The sequence below is a fragment of the Orcinus orca genome, chromosome 1, assembly GCF_937001465.1.
Source record: "Orcinus orca chromosome 1, mOrcOrc1.1, whole genome shotgun sequence".
Classification (NCBI taxonomy): Eukaryota; Metazoa; Chordata; class Mammalia; order Artiodactyla; family Delphinidae; genus Orcinus; species Orcinus orca.
Genome location: NC_064559.1, coordinates 147,397,913 through 147,415,425, shown reverse-complemented (window position 1 = coordinate 147,415,425; position 17,513 = coordinate 147,397,913). Strand labels below are relative to the sequence as shown.

At 36.2% G+C, this 17,513-nt stretch overlaps 1 protein-coding gene across 4 annotated transcripts in view; it reads right to left on the bottom strand.

Annotated features, from left to right (window-relative positions):
- The window catches only part of SLC44A5 (solute carrier family 44 member 5), a 373,758-nt gene that overhangs the window by 12,896 nt on the left and 343,349 nt on the right, over nt 1-17,513 (bottom strand). For all 4 annotated transcript variants that reach the window (XM_033405973.2, XM_049707145.1, XM_033405972.2 and 1 more), the window contains 4 exons: nt 16,638-16,730; nt 16,047-16,134; nt 15,281-15,543; nt 14,683-14,777 (listed from right to left, as the gene is read on the bottom strand). In XM_033405973.2, coding sequence (XP_033261864.1) covers nt 14,683-14,777; nt 15,281-15,543; nt 16,047-16,134; nt 16,638-16,730 — 539 coding nt within the window. The remainder of the gene's footprint in view (nt 1-14,682; nt 14,778-15,280; nt 15,544-16,046; nt 16,135-16,637; nt 16,731-17,513) is intronic.

Here is a 17,513-nt window from a genome sequence, read left to right as displayed (position 1 = left end):
ACCATCACTATCAATTTCCAGAACTTTTCATCATCTCATATAGAAACTCTGTACCCATTAAACAATAGCTCCTCATTCTCCCTTTCTCCCAGTCCCTGGTAACCTCTGTCATACTTCTGTCTGTATGAATTTGCCTCTTCTAGGTACCTCGTATAAGTAGAATCATACAATATTTGTCCTTTTGTGTCTTGCTTATTTCACTTAGCATTCAATTGTCAAGATTCATTATTCCATTTACTTTTAGAGCTGAATAACATTTCATTGTATGTATATGTCACATTTTGCTTATTCCTTTATCTGTTAATGGAAATTTGGGTTGTTTCTACCTTCTGGCTATTGCAAATAATGCTCCTATGAACACTGGTGTGCAAGTATTTGTTTGAGTCCCTGCTTTCAATTATTTTGAGTATATATGTAGAAGTGGAAGTGCTGGCTCATATGGCAATCAAATTTTTGACTTTTAAAGGAATCACCATACTGTTTTCCACAGTGGCAAATCAGTGGTGATTTTACATTCCCACCAGCAATGCACAGGTGTTCCAATTTATCCTCACCCTACCAAAATTTGTTATTTTTCATTTTTTGATACTAGACATTCTAATGGGTATGAATTGGTACCTCACTATGGTTTTGATTTGCATTTCCCTATTGACTAATATTGAAGATCTCTTCATGTGTTCATTTACCATTTATATATGTTCTTTAGAGCAATGTATATGAAATCCTTTGCAGGAGGGACAAAGATGGTGTCATAGGAGGCTCTTGAACTTCCCTCCTCCCCCAGATGCACTGAATGTACAGCTACACATGGAGGAATTTCCTCTGAGAGAAATCCAGAAACAAGCTGAGTGACTCCTACACATCAGGCAACTATGAAAATCCCACGTTGAAATGGTAGGAAAGGCTGAAACACACTCGCCATAAACTCTACCCCTGGTACAACACCATGCAATCAGGACAATACCCCCAACTCTCAGCTTCTCCCTGAGGAGTGAAGGGTTTGGGCAGCACATCAAGGATTCCAACTTTTAAGGCTCCCACCCAAGAGACAGACCCCGCAAAACACTTAGCTCTGATAGCCAAAGGGGCTTGTTTCTACAAGTTCTACAGGACTATAAAAAACAAAGAAGCAGTTCTTAACAGGCACATATGCTAGCAATCACTATACCCCCAGGCTTAGCAAAGAGGGAGCAGGCAAAAACGCCCATTTTCCAGTCTCTTCCTGGGAGGGGATTGACTGTGCACTTTACAACCTTGTGCCTAAAATTCCAGCTTCTAGTTTGCACACTCTTGGAGCTAGCTGTGGTCCTCCATGGACCCAGGGGGAGCAGGTCACCAACATCTCTTTGGAAGGAGCTTATACACCTGTGTGGTGCCCCAGTTTCTGCAGCTGCTGCCCGAGTCATGGTCTCCCCTTTGTGTGGCTCTAATAGGGCTTGCACAAATGAGTCTCACAGGACTGTAGAAAACAAAGAATCCATTTTTAAATGGTAAAGGAATGCCCTACCACCACCACCACGACCATGGCTATACATCCTGGCTCAGTGCAGAGGGTGCAGGCAAAAGCCACCTCCTAGTTTCTCCCTGAAAGGATAATCTACATACTTTCCCAGCTGCTGCCTAAGGGTTTAGCATCTAATCAACCGGCATCTAGGTTCTGACTGTGATCCTCCACTTTGGGACCCTGACAGGTCTAGGTACACCTTCAATTACTAAGAGCCACTAAACTAACTATGGTGACTAGGACAATCACAAAGATTTGAGAGAATCAGAAGGTTCGGCTGGGCTGATTAATGAAGCTCATCTCCTACATGAGACTACTCTGTCAAGTTGGGAAAGATGGCTGTTTTATCTAATGCACAGAAAGCAATACAGAGAGTCAAGAAAAAAAAAGAGAAGGAGAAACAAGGGAATACTTTCCAAATAAAAAAAACAAAATATATTTCCAGAAACTGATATTTCTGAAACAGAGATAAGTGATTTAACTAGTAAAGAATTCAAAATAATGGTCATAAAGATGCTTACCATGGTCAAGGAGAAATGCATGAACAAAATGAGAATTCAATTAAGAGATAGAAGATATCCCAAAAAAAAAAATCAAACAGAATTTATAGAGCTGAAGAATACAATTGAACTGAAAAATTCAATAGGGGGATTCATAGCAGATTAGATCTAGTGAAAGAAAGGATTGATGGACTCCCTCTTGCGAGAGCACCAAGATCACAACTAACTGCTGAACAAGCATTGACAGGAAGACACTGGTGGAACTCACCAAAAAAGATACCCCACATCCGAAGAAAAAGGAGAAGCCACAATGAGACAGTAGGAGGGGCACAATCACAATGAAATCAAATCCCATAACTGATGGGTGGGTGACTCACAAACTGGAGAACACTTATACCACAGAAGTCCACCCACTGGAGTGAAGGTTCTGAGCCCCACGTCAGGCTTCCCAACCTGGGGTCTGGCAATGGGAGGAGGAATTCCTAGAGAATCAGACTTTGAAGGCTAGCAGGATTTGACTGCAGGACTTTGACAGGATGGGGGAAACAGAGACTCCACTCTTGGAGGGCACACACAAAGTAGTGTGTGCATCGGGACCCAGAGGAAGGAGCAGTGACCCCATAGGAGACTGACCCAGACCTACCTGCTAGCACTGGAGGGTCTCCTGCAGAGGTGGAAGGTGACTGTGGCTTACTGTGGGGACAAGGACACTGGCAGCAGAAGTTCTGGGAAGTACTCCTTGGCGTGAGCCCTCGCAGAGTCCGCCATTAGCCCCACCAAAGAGCATGGGTAGGCTCCAGTGTTGGGTCACCTCAGGCCAAACAACCAACACGGGGGGAACCCAGCCCCACCCATCAGCAGACAAGTAGATTAAAGTTTTGCTGAGCTCTGCCCACCAGAGCAACAGCCAGCTCTACCCACCACCAGTCCCTCCCATCAAGAAACTTGCATAAGCATCTTAGATAGTCTCATCCACCAGAGGGCAGACAGCAGAAGCAAGAAGAACTACAATCCTGCAGCCTGTGGAACAAAAACCACATCCACAGAAAGATAAGACAAGATGAAAAGGCAGAGGACTATGTATCAGACGAAGGAACAAGATAAAACCCCAGAAAAACAACTAAATGAAGTGGAGATAGGCAATCTTCCAGAAAAAAGAATTCAGAATAATGAGAGTGAAGATGATCCAGGACATTGGAAAAAGACTGGAGGCAAAGATCAAGAAGATGCAAGAAATGTTTAACAAAGACCTAGAAGAATTAAAGAACAAACAAACAGAGATGAACAATACAATAACTGAAATGAAAACTACACTAGAAGGAATCAATAGCAGAATAACTGAGGCAGAAGAATGGGTAAGTGACCTGGAAGACAGAATGCTGGAATTCACTGCTGCAGAACACAATAAAGAAAAAAGAATGAAAAGAAATGAAGACAGCCTAAGAGACCTCTGGGACAACATTAAACGCAACAACATTCGCATTATAGGGGTCCCAGAAAGAGAAGAGAGAAAGGACCCGAGAAAATATTTGAAGAGATTATAGTCGAAAATTTCCCTAACATGGGAAAGGAAATAGCCACCCAAGTCCAGGAAGTGCAGAGAGACCCATACAAGATAAACCCAAGGAGAAACACGCCAAGACAAATAGTAATCCAATTGGCAAAAATTAAAGACAAAGAAAAATTATTGAAAGCAGCAAGGGAAAAATGACAAATAACATACAAGGGAACTCCCATAAGGTTAACAGCTTATTTCTAGCAGAAACTCTACAAGCCAGAAGGGAGTGGCATGACATATTTAAAGTGATGAAAGGGAAGAACCTACAACCAAGATTACTCTACCCAGCAAGGATCTCATTCAGATTCGATGGAGAAATCAAAAGCTTTACAGACAAGCAAAAGCTAACAGAATTCAGCACCACCAAACCAGCTCTACAACAAATGCTAAAGGAACTTCTCAAAGTGGGAAACACAAGAAAAGAAAAGGACCTACAAAAACAAACCTGAAACAATTAAGAAAATGGTAATAGGAACATACATATCAATAACTACCTTAAAGGTGAATGGATTAAATGCTCCAACCAAAAGACACAGGCTGGCTGAATGGATCCAAATCAAGACCCATATATATGCTGTCTACAAGAGACCCAATTCAGACCTAGGGACACATAAAGACTGAAAATGAGGGGATGGAAAAAGATATTCCATGCAAATGGAAATCAAAAGAAAGCTGGAGTAGCAATACTCATATCAGATAAAATGGACTTTAAAATAAAGAATGTTACAAGAGACAAGGAAGGACACGACATAATGATCAAGGGATCAATCCAAGAAGAAGAAATAACAATTATAAATATATATGCACCCAACATAGGAGCACCTCCATACATAAGGCAACTGCTAACAGTTCTAAAAGAGGAAATCGACAGTAACACAATAATAGTGGGGGACTTTAACACTTCACTTACACCAATGGACAGATCATCCAAACCGAAAATTAATAAGGAAACACAAGCTTTAAATGACACAATAGACCAGATAGATTTAAATGATATCTATAGGACATTCCATCCAAAAAAGCAGATTACACTTTCTTCTCAAGTGTGCATGGAACATTCTCCAGGATAGATCACATCTTGGGTCACAAGTCAAGCCTCAGTAAATTTAAGAAAATTGAAATCATATCAAGCATCTTTTCTGACCACAATGCTATGAGATAAGAAATCAATTACAGGGAAAATAACGTAAAAAACATAAACACATGGAGGCTAAACAATACATCACTAAATAACCAAGAGATCACTGAAGAAATCAAAGAGGAAATCAAAAAATACCTAGAGACAAATGACGATGAAAACACGATGATCCAAAACCTATGGGATGCAGCAAGAGCAGTTGTAAGAGGGAAGTTTAGAGCAATACAATCCTACTTCAAGAAACAACAAACATCTCAAGTAAACAATCTAACCTTACACCTAAAGGAAGTAGAAAAAGAAGAACAAACAACACCCAAAGTTAGAAGAAGGAAAGAAATCATCAAGATCAGAGCAGAAATAAATTAAATAGAAACAAAGAAAACAATAGCAAAGATCAATAAAACTAAAAGGTGGTTCTTTGAGAAGATAAACAAAACTAATAAACCATTAGCCAGACTCATCAAGGAAAGGAGGGAGAGGACTCAAATCAATAAAATTAGAAATGAAAAAGGAGAAGTTACAACAGACCCTGCAGTAATACAAAGCACCCTAAGAGACTACTACAAGCAACTCTATGCCAATAAAATGGACAACCTGGAAGAAATGGACAAATCCTTAGAAAGGTATAACCTTCCAAGACTAAACCAGGAAGAAATACAAAATATGAACAGACCAATCTCAAGTAATGAAATTGAAACTGTGATTAAAGATCTTCCAACAAACAAATGTCTAGGACCAGATGGCTTCACAGGTGAATTCTATCAAACATTTAGAGACGAGCTAACACCCATCCTTCTCAAACTCTTCCAAAAAACTGCAGAGAAAGGAATACTCCCAAACCCATTCTATGACGCCACCATCACCCTGATACCAAAACCACAAAAAGATAATACAAAAAAAGAAAATTATAGACCAATATCACTGATGAATATAGATGCAAAAATCCTCAACAGAATACTAGCAAACAGAATCCAACAACACATTAAAAGGATCATACACCATGATCAAGTGGGATTTATCCCAGGGAGGCAAGGATTCTTCAGTATATGCAAACCAATCAATGTGATACACCATATTAACAAATTGAAGAAGAAAACCCATATGATCATCTCAATAGATGCAGAAAAAGCTTTTGACAAAATTCAACACCCATTTAGATAAAAACGCTCCAGAAAGTGGGCATAGAGGGAACCTACCTCAATATAATAAAGGCCATATATGACAAATCCACAGCAAACATCATTCTCAATGGTGAAAAACTGAAAGCATTTTCTTTAAGATCAGAAACACGACAAGGATGTCCAATCTCACCACTATTATTCCAACATAGTTTTGGAAGTCCTAGCCATGGCAATCAGAGAAGAAAAAGAAATAAAAGGAATACAAATTGGAAAAGAAGAAGTAAAACTGTCACTGTTTGCAGATGACATGATACTATACATAGAGAATCCTAAAGATACCACCAGAAAACTACTAGAGTTAATCAATGAATTTGGTAAAGTTGCAGGATACAAAATTAATGCACAGAAATTTCTTGCATTCCTATACACTAATGATAAAAAATCTGAAAGAGAAATTAAGGAAACATTCCCATTTACCATTGCAACAAAAAGAATAAAATACCTAGGAATAAACCTACTTAGGGAGACAAAAGTCCTGTATGCAGAAAACTATAAAACAATGATGAAAGAAATTAAAGATGATACAAACAGATGGAGAGAGATACCATTTTCTTGGATTGAAAGAATCAATATTGTCAAAATGACTCTACTACCCAAAGCAATCTACAGATTCAATGCAATCCCTATCAAATTACCAATGGCATTTTTTACAGAACTAGAACAAAAAATCTTAAAATATGTATGGAGACACAAAAGACCCCAAATAGCCAAAGCGGTCTTGAGGGAAAAGAACGGAGCTGGAGCAATCAGACTCTCTGACTTCAGACTATACTACAAAGTTACAGTAATCAAGACAATATGGTACTGGCACCAAAACAGAAATATAGGTCAATGGAACAGGATAGAAAACCCAGAGATAAACCCATGCACCTATGGTCAACTAATCTATGACAAAGGAGGCAAGGATATACAATGGAGAAAAGACAGTCTCTTCAATAAGTGGTGCTAGGAAAACTGGACAGCTGCATGTAAAAGAATGAAATTAGAACACTTCCTAACACCATACACAAAAATAAACTCAAAATGGATTAGGGACCTAAATGTAAAATCAGACACTATAAAATTCTTAGAGGAAAACATAGGAAGAACACTCTTTGACATAAATCACAGCAAGATCTTTTTTGATCCACCTCCTAGAGTAATGGAAATATAAACAAAAATAAACAAATAGGACCTAAGGAAACTTAAAAAGCTTTTGCACAGCAAAGGAAACTACAAACAAGGTGGAAAGACAATCCTCAGAATGGGAGAAAGTATTTGCAAACGAATCAATGGACAAAGGATTAATCTCCAAAATATATAAAGAGCTCATGCATCTCAGTATTAAAAAAACAAATGACCCAATCCAAAAATGGGCAGAAGACCTAAATAGACATTTCTCCAAAGAAGACATACAGATGGCCAGGAAGCACGTGAAAAGCCGCTCAACATCACTAATTATTAGAGAAATGCAAATCAAAACTACAGTGAGGTATCACCTCACACCAGTGAGAATGGGCATCATCTGAAAATCTACAAACAACAAATGCTGGAGAGGGTGTGGAGAAAAGGGAACCCTCTTGCACTGTTGGTGGGAATGTAAATTGACACAGCCACTATGGAGAACAGTATGGAGGTTCCTTAAAAAACTAAAAACAGAATTACCATATGACCCAGCAATCCCACTACTGGACATATACCCAGAGAAAACCATAATTCAAAAAGACACATGCATCCCAATGTTCATTGCAGCACTATTTACAATAGCCAGGACGTGGAAGCAATCTAAATGCCCATCTACAGATGAATGGATAAAGAAGATATGGCATATGTATACAATGGAATATTACTTAGCCATAAAAAGGTACGAAATTGGGTCATTTCTAGAGACATGGATGGATATAGACTGTCATACAGAGTGAAGTAAGTCAGAAAGAGAAAAACAAATATCGTATGTTAATGCATGTATGTGGAACCTAGAAAAATGGTACAGATGAACCAGTTTGCAGGGCAGAAATTAAGACACAGATGTAAAGAACAAACGTATGGACACTACGTGAGGAAAGTGGTGGGGGTGGGTAGTGGTGTGATGAATTGGGAGATTGGGATTGACATATATACACTAATATGTATAAAATGGATAACTAATAAGATCCTGCTGTATAAAAAAATAAAAGAAAATTCAAAAAGAAAGAAAGGATTGATGAATTCAAAGACAAGGCAGTGGGATTCATCCAATTAGAGGAAGAAAAATTAAAAAGAATGTACTTTTTACATGTTACAGAGGTCCCAGGAAAAGAAAGAGAAAGGGGCTGAAAATCTATTCAAAGAAATAATGATTGAAAACTTCCCTAACCTGGAAAATCAAAGAGACATCCAGATCCAGAAAGCTCAAAGAATATCAATGTAAAGAGATCCATACTGACTCACATAAAATTAATTTTCAAAAGTTAAAAGGTGGGTAAATGCAGCAGGAGAAAAGCAACTTCTTATATACAAGGGAATCCCCATAATACTATAAGCATATTTTTCAGCAGAAAATTTGCATGCCAGAATGAGGTAGAATGATATGTTAAAAGTGTTGAAAGAAAAATCTGCTGACCAAGAAACTCTATCTATGTGGCAAAGTTGTCCTTCAGAATTGAAGGAGAGGTAAAAGTTTTCTAGACAAACAGAAGCTAAAAGTTTATCACCAGTAGAGCAGCCTTACAAGAAATGTTAAAGGGATATCTTTAAGCTGAAACAAAAGGATTCTTATTAGTAACATAAAAATATATGAAAGTATAAAACTCACAGTAAAGGTAAATATACACTTAAATTCAAAATACTCTAAAATTGTAATGGTGGTAGGTAAATAACTTAGAACTACAGTATAAAGGTTAAAGACAAAGTATTAAAAAGAACTATAATTACATAACTTGTTAATGGATACACAATATAAAAAGATGTAAACTGTGATATCAAAAACATTGTAGTGGGTTTCCCTGGTGGCGCAGTGGTTGAGAGTCCACCTGCCGATGCAGGGGACATGGGTTCGTGCCCCGGTCCGGGAAGATCCTGCATGCTGCGGAGCAGCTAGGCCCGTGAGCCATGGCCACTAAGCCTGCACGTCCGGAGGCTGTGCTCCACAATGGGAGAGGCCCACGTACCGCAAAAAAAAACCAAACAACATTGTAGTATAAAATGTGTGTTTGAGTATAAAACATAGAGCTTTTGTATGCATTTGTAGTTGTTATCAGCTTAAAACACATTGTTATAAGTATAAAATATTTTATGTAAGCCTCATGATAACCACAAAGCAAAAACCTATAGTAGATACAAGAAAGGAATCAAAACATACCACTACAGAAAATCATCAAATCACAAAGGAAGAGAGGAAGAGAGAAACAAAAACTATAAAAACAGCCAGAAAATAGTTAACAAGATAGAAACAGTAAGTCCATAGCTATCAATAATTACAATTAATTGTAAATGGACTAAATTCTCCAATCAAAAGATATAGAGGGACTGAAAGAAATTTTTTAAAAAAGACTCAAATATATGCTACCTACAAGAGTCTCACTTCACCTTTAAAGACATACTTAGACTGAAAGTAAAGGATTAGAAAAAGATTTTGCAGGCAAATGGAAACCAAAAGAAATCAGGTGTACCTATGCTTATATTAGTCAAAATAGACTTTAAGCCAAAAGCTGAAACAATACACAAAGGTCATTATACAATGAAAAAAGTGTCTATTCATCAAGGGGATATAAAAATTATAAATATTTATGCACCCAATATTGGAGCACCTAAATATATAAAGCAAATATAAACAGATATGAAGGAAGAAATAAATAGCAATATAATAATAGTAGGGAATTTCAAATTTTCACTTTCAACAATGGATAGATCACCCAGACAGAAAAGCACTGGACTTAACTACACATTAGACTAGAAGGACTTAACAGACATTTACAGTACATTCCATCCAACCACAGCAGAGTACACATTCTTCTCAAGTACACATGGGACATTCTCCAGGATAGATCATATGTTAGGTCACAAAAAAAGTTTAATAAATGTAAGAAGTGTGAAATAATGTCAAGCATCTTTTCCAAACACAGTGGTATGAAACTAGATATCAATTACAAGAAGAAAACTGGAAAATTCAACGTGTGGAGATTAAACAACATGCTACTGAACAACCAACAGGTCAAAGTATAAATCAAAAGGGAAATCAAAGAGTACCTTGAGACTAAAGAAAATGCAAACACAACATACCAAAATGTATGGAATGTAGCAAAGCAGTCCTAAGAGGGAAGTCCATAGTAATAAACATCTAAGTTAAGAAGAAAGAAAGATCTCAAACAACCTAACTTTTCACCTCAAGGAATTAGAAAGAAAAAAACAAAAAAGAAGAAACTATGTACAAAGATAATAGAAGGATGGAAATAGTAAAGATCAGAGTGGAAATAAATGAAATAGAGACTTAAAAATAGGAAAGGTAAGTGAAACTACCAGCTGTTTTTTTGAAACATAAAATTGACAAACCTTTCACTAGACTAACTGAGAGAAAATGAGAGAAGACTTAAATTCAGAAATGAAAGAGGGGACATTACAACTGATACCACACAAATACGAAGGATCATAAGAGATGCTAGGAACAATCTTACACCAACAAATGGGACTACCTAGAAGAAATGGAGGAATTCCTAGAAACACAGAACCTACCAAACTGAATCATGAAGAAATAGAAAATCTGAACAGATCAATTACTAGTAAAGATTTTGAATCAGTAATCAAAAACCTCCCAACGAAGAAAAGTCCAGGATCAAATGGCTTCACTTGTGAAATTGTACCAAACATTTGAAGAAGAATTAATACAAATTCTTCTCAAACTCTTTCAAATAATAGAAATGGAGAGAACACTTCCAAACACATTTTATGAGGCCAGCATGACCCTGATACCAAAGCCAGACAAGGCCACTGCAAGAAAAGAAAATTACAGGCCAATATCCTTGATGAACATAAATGCAAAAATCCTCAGCAAAATATTAGCAAATTGAATTCAATACTAGATTAAAAGAATCATATACCAAGATGAAGTAGGATTTATTCCAGGGATGCAAGTATGATTTAAGATATGCAAATCAATAAATGTGATGCTCCACATTAACAAAATGAAGGAGGAAATCATGATTATCTCAATAGATGCAGAAAAATTACTTGACAAAATTCAACCTCCTTTAGTAATAAAAACTCTCAATAAACTGGTTATAGAAGGCCTCAACGTAATCAAGACCATATGTGACAAGCCCACAGCTAACATCATATTCATTGGTGAAAAGCCAAAAGCTTTTCCTCTAAGATTAGGAACAACACAAGGATGCCTACTCTTGCCACTTTTTTCTTTTCTCTTTCTTTTCTTTTCTTTTTTTTTTTTTTTTTTGCCACTTTTTTTCAACTTGGTACCTGGAAGTCCTAGCCAGAGCAATTAGACAAGTAAAAGAAATAAAAGGTATCCAAATCAGAAAGCAAGAAGTAAGACTGTCTCTGTTTGCAGATCACATGATATTATATATAGAAAACCCTATAGTGTCCACCAAAAAAATATTTAAGCTAATACATGAAATCAGTAAAGTTTCAGGAAATAAAATCAATATACAAAAATCAGTTGCCTTTCTATACACCAACAACTAACTATTGGAAAGAGAAATCAAGAGTAAAATTTCATTTACAACTGCATGAAAACAATAAAATACCTAGCAATAAATTTAAATGAGGAGGAGAATTATTGGGTTGACCAAGAGTTTGTTCTGGTTTTGCCATGTTATGGAAAAACCGAAATGAACTTTTTCGCCAACCCAGTATTTGTGCATTGGAAACTGTGAGCTGTAGACAAAAGAAATTGAAGAAACAAATAAGTGGCAAATATTCCATGTTCATGGATTGGAAGAATTAATATTGTTAAAATGTTCGTACTACCCAAAGTGATCTACAAATTTCATGCAATCCCTATCAAAATTTCAATGCCATTTTTCACAGAAATAAAAAAAACAATCCTAAAATTTGCATGAAACCACAAAAGGGCCAAATAACCAAAGCAATCAAGAAAGAATAACAAAGCTAAAGGCATTACACTTCCTGATTTCAAACTCTATTACAAAGCTATAGTAATAAAACAGTATGGTATCAGTATGAAAATAGACACATAGATGAATGGAAGAGAATAGAGAGCCCAGAAATAACCCATGCAATATGGTTAATTAATTTTTGACAAAGGAGTCAAGAATATATAATGGGGAAAGGATATTCTCTTTAATAAATGGTGCTGGGAAAACTAGACATCTACATGCAAAAGAGTGAAATTGGACCTTTATCTTACACCATACACAATAATCAACTCAAAATGGATTAAAGACTTGAAAGTAAAACCTGAAACCTAGAAGATTTTATAGTTGTAAGCTCCTTGACATTGGTCTTGGCAATGATTTTTTGGATTTCACACCAAAAGCAAAGGCAACAAAAGCAAAAATAAACAAGTGAGACTACATCAAACTAAAAAGCTTCTGCACAGCAAAGGAAACCATCAACAAATGAAAAAGCGACCTACTGAATGGGAGAAAATATTTGCAAACCACATATGTAATAAGGAGTTAATATCCAAAATATACAAGGAATTTATAGAACTCAACAGCAAAAAACACACAAATAACCCAATAAAAAATGGGCAAAGAACCTGAATAGACATTGTTTCAAAGAAGACATAAAAATGGCCAATAGGTGCATGAAAAGTGCTCAACATTGTTATCAGAGATATGCAAATCAAAACCTCAGTGAGATATCACCTCATACCTGTTAGGATATCTCTTATCAAAAAGACAAGAGATAACAAGTGTTGGTAAGGATGAAGAGAAAAGGGAACCCTTGTACACTGTTGGTAGGAATGTGAATTGATTACTCCATTGTGGAAAACAGTACGGAAATTAAAACAGTACTCAAGAAATTAAAAATAGAACTACTATATGATCCAGTGATTCTAATTCTGTATATATAATTGGAGGAAACAAAATCACTATCTTGAAGAGATATTTGTACTCCAATGTTCACTGCAGCATTATTTACAGTATCTAATGTATGGAAACAACTTAAGTGTCATTAAATGGATCAATGGATAAATTACGTTTTATATACAAAATGGAATATTATTCAGCCTTAAAAAGAAAGAAATCCTGCTTTTGCAGTAACATGGATGAACCTGAAGGGCATTATGCTAAGTGAAATAAGCCACACAAAAACAAATATGCATGGTATTGCTTATATGTAGGGAAAAAATGTTGAATGCCTGTAAATAGAAGAGAATGGTGGTTGCCATATGCTGGGAGTGGGAGAAATTGGGAGAGGCTGGTAAAAGGGTACAAACTTTCAGTTATAAGATGACTAAGGTATTAGGATCTAATGTAGAACATGGTGAGTATAGTTGAGTATACTGTATTGTATAATTGAAATTTGCTAAGAGAGTAGAACTTAAGCATTCACACCAAAAAAGGAAAAAAAAAAGAAGTATATGAGGTGGACAGGTGTGTCCCACCTTAAATGTGGGAATCCTTTCACAATGTATATGTGTATTAAATCATCATGTTGTACACTTTAAAAATATTACAATTTTATTTGTCAATTATACCTCAATAAAGCTGAAAAAAATTTACTTAATTTAAAAAATCCTTTGTCCATGTTGAAATAGGTTGTTTGTTTATTGTTGAGTTGTAGGAGTTATTTATATATTCTAAATATTAGTTGCTTATCTGATATATGACTTGCAAATATCTCCTCCCATTCTGTGGGTTGTCTTTTCACTCTCTTGATAGTGTCCTTTGATGCACAGACTTTTTTTTTTTTGATGAATTCTAATTTATGTTTTTCTTTTTTGTTACCTGTATTTTTGGTGTCATATCATCATTAAAATGATCATTAAAATAATGAAACCATCATTAAATCCAGTGTCAAGAAGATTTCTTCCTATGCTTTCTTCTAAGGCTTTTATAGTCTTAGCTTTTATGTTTAAGTCTTTGATCCATTTTGAATTAATTTATGTATATGGTGTAAAGTAAGGGTCCAACTTCATTCTTTTGAATGTAGATATCCAGTTTTCCTAGTAACATTAGCTGAAAAAAACTTTCCTTCCCCCTCTGAATAGTCTTATATGTAAGCATTTATTTTAGAGCTGTCTATTCTTTTCCAGGTCTATATGTCTGTCCTTATACCAGTGCCACACTGTTTTGATTACTGTAGCTTTGTATTAAGTTTTGAAATCAGGAAATGTGAGTGTTCCAACTTGGTTGCTCTGTTTCAAGATTATTTTGATAATTAATAATAAAATATTTTAAAGTACAACCCAAGCAGAGTTTATGTGTTTGTAAACTGTATGTGTTAAGTATGAAGATTTATGCCAATGGCCACATTTATATTTTAAGCCTGACCTGTCCTGAGCTCTAGACTTGGAACTGCCTGACATCTCCACCATGCTTCTCAATATTAACAAGTCAAAAACACAGTTTTAAATCTCTTCTTTGAAATTTGTTTCTACTGGTTTCCATATCTTAGTAAATAGCATCACACATTTTTACTCTTATTTTACCATTGCTCCCCACCCCACCCCCCACCATATTCCATCCCTCAAGTCCTATTGGCTTTTCCTTCCAAACATCTCCCCAATCTGACCACATCCATCCTTATTACTGTGTCCAAGTTACAGTCATTATGTCCCCCCCAACCCCCTGACCCAATCTATTCTATTCACAGAAGTCAGGAAGTCTGAGAAAAGATGAATTCTGGAATCTTACGTTTAAGACGTTTGTCCAAATATTCTAGGATTAATCTGAACATTTGAACTACTGCAAGAATTAAAGATCCAAATGCTAGGGATCCAGTGTGATATCTGGGCAAAGAAAAAATGAGAATAAAAGTTAAAATATTTTTACTATTAACTAAAAGGATGTTAGTTAATTTTTATTGGTAAAAGGGATCTGCAGAAGGATTGATAGGAAAGAGCTTCTTATACTCTCTTATTCAGATTGACAAAGGTCTTCATAGAGGATTTTAAACCATAGACATCCATTTTGCACTTCATCTATGAAAATGATACCAGTAGCCTGTCATCTTATGATGATTTTATGTTTGAGCTGAGCAATGAAGAAACACAGACAAGTTAGTCCTTAATCTTTAATTTGGTGCCCTCCCCTACCTCTTCTCTCCAGTAACCTTTTAGAAGGATATTCGCCTGGGTAGGGATTATAAAACTGTGGCTATAAAACCAGACAAAGCCAGTGGACATCTATGAATCTTGAATTATACCTCTGACCTCAAGTACTTTGCCACTTGAATTATAAACACACTAAACATAACTGGGAAGATAGGTGTCGGTTTCAGTGTGAAACTTACCTTATGGCTCGTCCAAATGCAGTAAAAAGTGGATATGGTGGGATGTCATCAGGTTTTTTCAAGGCCCAGTAATAAGAAGCAAAGGCACCAGCAAGGGCACACTGACCCAATGCAATGACAAAATTTATAAGCCAGAGAAAGACAAATAGATTGAATATCTGGAAGGTAGTGATATATTGATGGTACAGGCTCGCTCCACCATAGAAAGCAAAACGACACTGAGCCCCAGGGCAAGCTTTGGCAATTTCAGTTGTATTAAAAATCTGCACTCAGGAAAAAAAAAAACAAAACACGAATAATATAATATTAAGTGCTATTCCAAGATAACACCTTCCTTGCCTTCTCTTGTGTGGCCCCCAATTGCATATCTTGCTTTTTTCCTATTAGCTTCTGCTGTTATTTCTATTTTCTATAACACCACTTTATACAATTCTTTAATGAGCTCTGGAAAGTACCTCATTTTTCCATCGTATGTTCATCAGTCTGCATCCACTATAATTTCACATTTATTAGTGTTGTTGTTGACTGTGCCTGCTTCTTACGTGTATGACAGGACAAGTGAGCTCAGGAAATAGCAGTGCCTTCTCTCTATTCTGCCTACTGTTTTCAGTGCTCTCCTGCTAACACCCGACCCACCCTCCCCTTCTCTACAGTGATCCTCATCAATGCACATGGTCTCTATTTCAGGATGATTCCTACCACTACTGCTAGATGAAATACAGTAGAGTTCTGTATTGCAGTAAATAAAAGAGTTTCTTTTACTTACCTCTGGATTACAGGTTTTATTTTCATGTTTACATTGCCCCTCTGGGGCTATGACTTTGTATATAGGTACCCCTGATGTAGCCAAGTAACTGAGTGAACTCTATTAAGGATAAATTATTTGCTGGTAGATTGAATGTAAATGGACAAGAAAGTAATGCAAATAACTCAAAAGTCCACTGAAAGATTAATTTCAAAAAACTAATCTTTTAACAATTCATTCATTTTCAGAACCAGAGTAATATAACGTGGGTCAGCTCCACTGAGCGGCCCCTTAAAAACAGTGAAATATAAAAAGATTTTTTTACGTATTACAAAGGAGGAGTGAGGAGTACCACATGTGAAGACAAAATAAAACAAAATGTACCATGTGACCTATCTGAGGGGAAATTCAATTGGTACACTGAAACATTTTTAGAGCTTAGCAATCATAATCTCCATCATCATCACCATCATCATCATCATCATCATCATCATCATATCAATTATATCTTTAGGATGTTCCTAGTCTTTCCCGGATGGAAACAGACAAACTCCTAGCTCCTGAATAGTAGTGTGTACCTGAGGTTTGAAGGAGTCAATTACCAAAGGATACACTGCTATCACAGCCCAGTAGGAAATGCAGATTGAGAGGAAAATGAAAGTTAAAACTGGATAAATTAAGGTAGTAGGGATGTATCCAATGGCTCTAAAATAAAACAAATATTTGAAACTGAAAATGATCCAGTTATAATTTCTCAATTAAAATTTTATCTGTTAGAACTAGAAATAAGCCTTTGACTGAATTCATTCCAAGAACAGTGGTAATAACAATCAACTCTTTTTTGCTGATGTATACTTAGTTGGTTTTAAAATTTTATTTATTCATGTTTAGTAAGTTAGAGGCATTCTTTCAATGCTCATGTTTGATTCCTGCCAAAAGTTCCCCAAACCTTCTCCTCTTTGGTTATTTCTGACTGACGCATAAATATTTGATGCATTATAATCATGGTATTTCTCCCTTTTCCTTAGACTTTTAAAATTAGAGAGGACCTTGAAGATCATCTGATCAAATGGGAGAATCCATTCCTAATTTAAGAATCCCTTCTGAACTATCTTCAAAACATGTTCATTAGTCTCTGGTGATCTCACTGAGTGAAAGGAACTTACTTTTATATGACACCGCTTATTCTATTTTCTTAACAACCAAAGTATTAGAAAGTCCTTCCTTATCTGCCTGCATGTAATTCACATCCACTACCTTCTGGAGAAGAAAGGACCACCTTTTCCATACAGCAACCCTTCAAGCAACTCATTATTCTTTTATTCTCCAGGGTAATAATTCTTTTGATATTTCCTCCTAAGATATGGTTTCTAAAATATTCATATCCTAATTGCCCTATAATCTTTTCAGCATATGATACTGCATTAACCCTATGCTGTTTGATATAGCCACTGAGAACTATGATGGAACTATTTCCACTCCTAATGC